Here is an 8,448-nt window from a genome sequence, read left to right on the forward strand (position 1 = left end):
ATCAATACTATAAAGAAGAGAAATGTTATAATCAGTTATCTCAGTCATTGCTTCTAAACAGGGCACAGAATCGACACAGGATATGCTATAATGACAAATTATCTCACGGGACGTAAATGGGATGCAAATCGTACATGTCGCGTTTATTGCAGAGAATGTTATACACTCATCTACAATCCAAGAAGGGCCAAGGAGAAAGTGAATAAAGACAAAACTATGTACTTATATAAACAAAGTTTTTGCCTTTTGTTAAATAATACATTTAATTTACCGCGTAAATAACCCTTTTGTTGTTTTTAAAGTGTCACAAAAACATGAGAAAAAAAAACAGGTTTCCATTTTATGATCAAAACTCTACTATCAACACAACATAAGTACACGTAAAATGTAAAAACTTAAATATCTTGGAAACAGTTCCCGATGAGTTGCTTTAATTGTCATATTTACATTCAGCACACCAAACTGCATAATAAAAAGTACATTTTATCTCTGAAGCTGACGACGACCAAACAATTCTGGACCAGTGTAATTAAATAGGAAGAAACCATGCCATTACTGATCAAATAATATTTGCTGAGAAATATGAGTGACTTATATAATTTTGTCTTTTTCAAAGTTATTCAAGGATGTACATTTAAAGGAAACACATTCATGCCTTTCATGCGGATCAGATACATGTAATGCTCTCCTTCATTATTTCAAATGTATTCATACGCGCTGCTTTCCAGATAAACGAATCACATCTTCCTGGTTGAGAAATTGAAAAGTCATATAATCCTTGGCAAATTCTCGACCGATATAATGAAATAGTAAACATCGTATACATTGATTACAATACCCATCGGAGAGGTAGATTTTGAACATTTTAGTTTTGGTCTTTCCAACGTATTGCGAAATAAACATTTATTTCTTTGTTTTGAAAATGCAACGAGTTCCCAATTCATTGAAAGTTAATGTAGTATTCTAACGATTAAAGAATCCCAAACGTCTTTTGGAAACAATGTATTCATTGTTACATTCAATGCCTTTATCTTTGTTACGTTGGTAGGAATATGAATGATATGGATGTTTGCTAAATTGCAATTAGAAGGCTTATATCTAATCAAAACCGTTCGATACCTGCTGTAGGGTACAATTAGTCTTTAATGTGTTAATATGTATGAAAGACCGCAAAAAGTATTTTTGTTTTTTTGCGCATTGCAGACATAAAAGTTTAGGCCAAAATCGATTCCCATGTATCTGAAAATCACCTTGAGTAAAGAAATAAAATACATAGACTGCATAAATCTCTACGTCTTTCTATTTTGAAACCATTTGCAATTGATATATAATCGTAATATAAATTTAGAAAAGATATATATTTGCGTTTTCAAAACACTTTAAAATATTCAGATATCTCGACAGTATTCCTTTCCTGGTGTAATTTATGTTATATGTAGTCACGTGTTTATATTAAATGATTCCTTTCATTAAGATAATTGCGACATGATCCCAATATGGATGGACAAGCACGAAACACTAAACAAGTTTATTAAAATGCATTGCTCATAGTTGGAGTGTAATTGCAAACACGTATCATTGTCAGTTTCATTATTATAGTTCTGATTACTTTGTTGCTGTTTTTTGGAGAACATTTGGGAACGCAAGCAACTCACCCACACTTTAAGAAGATTTTCAAATTGCACACATGAAACAGCGTGTTCTTCCTTGCAAAAACCTTCCACTCTTGAGTATTTACACTAACAGTTGACATACAGTTCTCATATATATTATGAACATTTCAATTGCAGGATTATAATGATTGAAGAAGTAATAGCAGAGAATGTAGATAACGAGGAACAGAAGGAAGAATTTGTGGCCCTGATGTATTTCATTCGACGTGTTTCTGGTCTTTACTTAAACATACGTTTTAAATTTAGCTGAGAAGAAAAAAAAATCCATGTAAGCTGCACATAATGATGTCTGGCGACAACATGTTAGATTACACCCTGTAAAAATTATCACAACGCACGTACCCACGTTTCTTTAAACTGGAGCTTTCCACTTTTGCACAATTATCCAATCAGTTAGCAGTTACGACTTCCTAGTTGAGGAGACCAATCAAACTTTGCCTTCACTGAAATAAGTATCATACCACGCCCTTATTTCTAGGTATAAATACTGGTCTTCTCTAGTCAAATGTACCTATGACCATCCTGCTGTCTAAAAGTATCTGATGTTCCTGACTTTCGCATCATGAAATCGATGGCAACTGACTCCAAGCCAGACCTAAGCACAGTTGTTGTGCAAACAGTTTCAGAACCAAAGGTTAGATTTTTAAATTTGATTTAAAGCTAGTGTTCACTTGATAGCATTGGACACTTACGAATATGCACATGATTCAATGAAGGTAAAATTTCTCAAATGAGACAAATGTATTAGCTAGCAATTATTTATTAGCTTGAAAACATTAAAAAGGATTTTACTGGGTTGATTGAATGAACGTTAACGTCTTATTGTGCCACCCATTGGATCTGCAACTTCAATTAGCTTATATACGCAAGCATTGCTTTTATTTTGAACATAATAATATCCTTTCGACTATTAGTTTTTGTTTGGCTTTATCTCTTCACATTTTATTCACGAAAATTTAAAATGCAGTTCGCTGTGTTGCACCTGCTGCCACATTAATGGTACCAACATTTGTTCTGTGTGAAGTGAGGTAACCCGGTTTCAATAAGGCTTGAAGGCAAACTTGAAATATGATATAATGGGTTCGTTTCCATCTCCTTACAGTGGAAGTTATCCTCAAAATATTTTGAAGAGAAAAAAAGAAACCTCCACCATCTCAAAATCGAGACAAGCAACAACGCACTTTTTTTCTCAAACCTTATATTATCTTTTGTTAGGATTTCTTCTCATGTGCTATATTGGGTATTTGCTTGTCTTGCAATTGTGCATACTTTATATCAACATGTTTCAATTCTGCAGAGACCGGAAGAGGCACAAGAAAAGAGAAAGAGGCTTAAAATAATAGTCATATCTGTTGTTGTCCTTGTTGTCGTCGTGACTGCTGCTATCATCACTGTTGTGTATGTAGTAGGAAAGCAGGCAGAGGATACTATCAAGGTATAGCTGACCTTATTCTCTAGAACATTACAGTTGTTGTTATTTGGTTCTTTATTTATCATTTGTTCTAGCTTATTGTATCTTTCATGTAGATTTTCGTTACTCATATTTTATTAGAATTAGTATTAGTATTTAACGTGTTTGTTTCTCAGGTAGTATTGGTAAAGTATAAAACATTGATGCAAATAATCCATCATAAGACAATTACAATCCTCAGTCTAACATTTGGCCTCACCACTGATTTGCATCCGTAACTGATTTCCTGCGATTGTGTCATTTTCTGTACAGTTGATATTAACCATGTATGTTACCAAAGATTCCTACACAACACAAAATTCGTGATATTCCAATTGGTTAAACCTTTTCGTTGTGAGTTACCTTGCCTGCACGTTTACGATAACTAAAGTTTCTTTAAACACAAAGCTCATCTTCACAAATAACACAAATTAGATCACAAGTTAAACCGTTAGTTTTAACACCATTACGATTCCAACCATTTTTCTATATATAAACGGTGCTAATAAAACTCTTTTTAATCTTATAGTAATGTCTTCTGCAATTAAATGAAAAATTTTATTTACTATTTGTTGCATTGTTTGCATGTAGACTGCATGGCTTCCCTATAAGGACGAATCCGGAAAGTCAAGTTCACAGAAGGTCACTGTCACTTCAAAAGAGGAAAAATTCGAAATTGCAGGAACCGGCACAGCTGTATTCGACTTTGATAAGGTGTGTACAATACTATTGCCTTTTTTAGCAGTACGGCAATTAAAGTAGTACTTGAAAATACAACATCAGCGAAATAGCTCATTCAGATGTTACATCGCGTCATGCGCTTGTTAAATGTATTCGACATTTTGTTCTTATTCCGGTATCAATTAGCCAGTTCGTATTCAATTAAACGTAGCCATCTCCCAATCATTGTATTAACTTTGTTAATTGCGTGCAGTCTCGATTAAATGTAAAAGTGCTTGCAACTTGAAAACAAAGAAAACTACAAAAAATGCAAGGAAAAATGTTGTGTTAAACGGATATAATTTACATCCATTCTGAAATATAATGATTCACAATCAGTTTAAGGTGTCTCAGCTCGAATGTGCAGATATAATTTTTTTCAGCACCACTGAAGTCAAAACCTCCAACATTTCTCATTGTACATTTTCATGTTTTATCCATCTATATAGATTAATTAATGGAAAAGTTACAAAGATTTAAGATTCAAGATGTTTTAGATGCTCGCGTTTAATAAAGCAGATCAAAGATATTATGTCACATTCCAGATTAAAGACGAGAGAGACGTAGAGAGTTGTAGTAACCCATTATTTTATGATATATAATGTAAAGAAGGGAAGGCCAAAGTGGATGTCCAAAATTTGTCCTGATGCATTTAATCGAGGGTTTCATGAAAAAGACCAAATATATTCATCTTTCTCGATCATACTCTAGACATTTAGGATGCGAGACTTTACATAAACAAGTCAAATTCAGAAAAGAATTTATATTCAAGTCCTGTGTGTGTATTGATTACTAGTGACGTATTTTCTTGTTTCTATGTATCTCTCAAATTTCATTACATTCTGTGGACCAGACAAATATTACAAATCTGGCACGGCTCTATCTATCTATTTATATATATATATCTATCTATCCATGTGAATTTAAAAAAATATAAACATGCAAAAATTAAGTTAATACACCTTTGTACAGACCATTAATTTAGTTTAAACTGTTGTAATTTTAATTTTAGTTTTACACATTAATTCTTCCTGTGTTAATTTCATACTACATCATCATTATTATTTTTTCCGTCTCGTCTTCATCTTCTCTTCTACCATAAAGTATATATTTTAATACGTTATTACAATTTTCAGAGTCTGCTTGTATACAAACCTGACAAAATGTCAAAACCAGCCTGCTTCTTGACTGCCGTCAACACGTCTACTTTACTTTCCCCAGAGAAAATGAAAAGTTTCCTTGGTGACAAAACGGTGAGTTTCATTCTCTCCATTCTATCATAATCCCTGCAGAAACCGATCCAAGTCGCTGAATGATGCTCAACGTTGTCATCTTCATAAGGTGTTCTATTGTGTTCCCTATTTGCATACCGTGTCTTCGTGTATTTACCCTTCCCATGAAGTCAGGAACTAAGACATCAACCATCAGTCTGGATCTGTGTTTCCAAACTAATTACATATGAAATGGCTACATGATAGGGACAACTTAATATTTATATATTGTTTCTCACCTGATTATATATAGGTATTATGATCATCTATCAATCTCTCTATCTATCTATCTATCTATCTATCTATCTATCTATCTATCTATCTATCTATCTATCTATCTATCAAGTTGCTTACCTACCATAGAACTTACTGAAGAATGTTTATTTTGTTATCTTAGGTATCCGACTTGCCCTCGAATTCATCAGATCATTCCGAGTACATGAGTTCAGGTGTTGTCGTACCGAATAAGGACTTTCTCTCTCCTATGTCAAAAGAGCTATGCAAGGACACTGAAGTCATTTGGATGGTGCCTAAGCCAGGTGATTACATATATACATACATACATACATACATACATACATACATACATACATACATACATACATACATGCATACATATATACATGCATACATACACATATGTCCATATACATACATACTTTTTGGCACTTTCCTCTCACTGACTTCCTCTAATATTTTTGTGTTTTTGTGTCAGACTTATGGCAAATTGAATGCTTAACAAAGTAATGGAATCTTTTCCTGTAACGGTGACAAGAGTTATCGCGTTTTTTTAACTTTTCTTAAGCAGCCAGTTTTCTTTGGAAATCAAGGAGGGACATATCTAAGCTGTCAGAGAATTTGTTTCTTGTGTACTATTTGTATCAAAATTTGGGTGAGAATACTGCGTCATGGTTCTGGTGTGCGTGGGGGTGGCAAATTTGGTGGAGATATATGCAATAAAAATGCATTGAGGCTTAGATGGAGAGTTATGAAATATTCTTTAGTAACACTTCGCGTTGGCTTTCAATTGTATCCAATGTCATCACACTCATTCTTATTTCCATTTAAGGAATCCGTTATCTACATAGCAAGAAATAACTTTAAAAGTGCCAAATTTAAAGACATTCCAAAATCTAAGTTGCAATAACTATACTCCATCTGTATGACTTAATGCCATTACTAAGTACCAATATGCAGTATTGAGAAAAAATATATTGAACGTTTCCATCGGTGATTGATTAGGAAGAAATATTAATATACACTTCGCTCCAAATCTCATTATATATATATATATATATATATATATATATATATATATATATATATATATATATATATATATATATATATATATATATATATATATATATGTTGCATACTATAGATATACTACAGCTTGATGAGAAATGCATCAGTTTAAGCGAATCAAAACAGTGTAATCATCTGAGCTCGTATTAACAGACGGTTATCCGACCAATTCGCTTTCACTTTGTTGTCATTATGCTAATAAAGGAAAGGCTAATAAGGTTACGATATTATGACATAGATAACCACCACTAAATAAAGGAGGCCCTTTTCAACAATAATATGCAAGACTCTAGCCTCTCTCTCTCTCTCTCTCTCTCTCTCTCTCTCTCTCTCTCTATATATATATATATATATATATATATATATATATATATATATATATATATATATAATTTCAATCTCATCTGATTTTATGGTTTTATTTTGTCATATATGCCTACTTACAGACTGCATTGGGGTTAAGCCTGCATACTTCAGATTCCAAAATTGCTTCTTTTTTCCAGACTGCGTCGACGAGAAATCACTGGCCCGAAAAAAGAGGGGATGCTACTACTACTACTATTATGCTCTAGAATATTGCGACTATTGGTATTGTTATTATACATGGTACAGGTGGCTCTATTGCTACTAGTGGCGTGTTTGACTTTAGAAAAGTTGTAAACAAAGCACTATTGGAATGACATTTGCTTAATGTAACGTCGCTATGTATATTGTACTGACGCATACAAAATGTTTGATGAGGCAGTCTGTCGTTGTCTCGAATAGTAATAGCAGCTTTAGAATGTGTTTCACAGAGACATGCTAGTTATAACTTGAAATAATCAATTTATCTTGTCCAGTTCTTGCAAATTAAAATTCAAACTAGTTGTAATTCTTTGAAATTTAGAACCAAAACCAATATTTTGCAATTTAATTCACACATTGCGATTTCAAATTCTTTGTTCTAGTCGTTAAAACCAATGCATCATATGTAATGATAAAGTATGAATATGCATTGCATTGATTCTTAGTTTTATGCTGTGTCCTTAATGCTAATTCGTTAAGGTAAACATCTAATTTGTTATTTCCCCAAAATAAAATCCTGAAATATTCTTGTTGTTTCAATTCTTTTAACAATTTGTGATTACACATCTTTTCCACTTTAAAAAAACAGAACTGTGAATTACATAATGAATAAAGTATTCCCAATATCCAGTCAAAAAATACAAAATACCCCTTAGCCTGCCCATTAGACCTACAAAACACACTAAAGAAATTTTAATGTTCTTATATACGGGACAAAACAAGACCGAACACTAGAACGTTATGCAAAAGTATCTCAGATATAGGTGGCAGATATAACGGATATACCAAAATTTACACCTGCGGTTATAAAGCACCAGATCCAGCCATAGCCTTGATTCCAGGTCCTGCGAACAAAACTATATAACTATATGATAACTGTTCTCTCTATCTCTCTCTCTCTATCTCTCCATATATATATATATATATATATATATATATATATATATATATATATATATATATATATATATATATATATATATATAGATAGATAGATAGATAGATAGATACGTACAAACATACATACATACATACATACTGTACGCTGTATCACTGATATACCACGAGATGCAAACATTTTTCATTGAAAGGAAACGAGGCTTACCAGTCAGTGGTACAGTTACTACAGCAACTATAAATATATTAAAATATTTTAATTACCTCTGGCTGGCTGGTTCGACATTTCGCTTAGTTTCTGTCCTACATTAATTTCCATGCGCTGGTACGTGAATGACAAGTCGTTTAAGTGAATGGCGTTGCTAACCAAGCGTTTGCGTTGCTCTACTTTCATCATTAAAACCATGTTTCATGTTTAAATCGTAATGTGCATTATATTGATTTAATCAATGTGAAGAACAATAGAAACTAAGAAAAGAAAAGGATCAACTTATCAATATGCAAAGATGATTGTGAATAGCCACAACAGGCATAGAACTACATTTTGTAGCGGACACTCTTGGGG

General features: G+C 32.8%; 1 protein-coding gene across 1 annotated transcript; it reads left to right on the top strand.

Moving 5' to 3' along the window:
• The first annotated feature begins 2,151 nt into the window (after positions 1–2,151).
• On the top strand, positions 2,152–7,513 carry LOC149771393 (uncharacterized). The gene is made up of 6 exons (XM_089948496.1): positions 2,152–2,307; positions 2,971–3,108; positions 3,715–3,837; positions 4,980–5,096; positions 5,512–5,653; positions 6,926–7,513. The coding sequence occupies exons 1-6, from the start codon at positions 2,236–2,238 to the stop codon at positions 7,051–7,053; spliced, it is 720 nt and encodes a 239-aa protein (XP_089804622.1). The 5' UTR covers positions 2,152–2,235; the 3' UTR covers positions 7,054–7,513.
• Positions 7,514–8,448: the final 935 nt, after the last annotated feature.

Source organism: Sinohyriopsis cumingii, unplaced genomic scaffold, assembly GCF_028554795.1.
Source record: "Sinohyriopsis cumingii isolate HCF-2022 unplaced genomic scaffold, ASM2855479v2 utg001870l, whole genome shotgun sequence".
Taxonomy (NCBI): Eukaryota; Metazoa; Mollusca; class Bivalvia; order Unionida; family Unionidae; genus Sinohyriopsis; species Sinohyriopsis cumingii.

Coding starts and splice junctions, on each gene's coding strand:
- LOC149771393 (XM_089948496.1), top strand. CDS start 2,236: ATGAAATCGATGGCAACTGACTCCAAGCCAGACCTAAGCACAGTTGTT. Junction 3,109..3,714: donor AGGCAGAGGATACTATCAAG/GTATAGCTGACC, acceptor GTTTGCATGTAG/ACTGCATGGCTTCCCTATAA. Junction 5,097..5,511: donor GTTTCCTTGGTGACAAAACG/GTGAGTTTCATT, acceptor TTGTTATCTTAG/GTATCCGACTTGCCCTCGAA.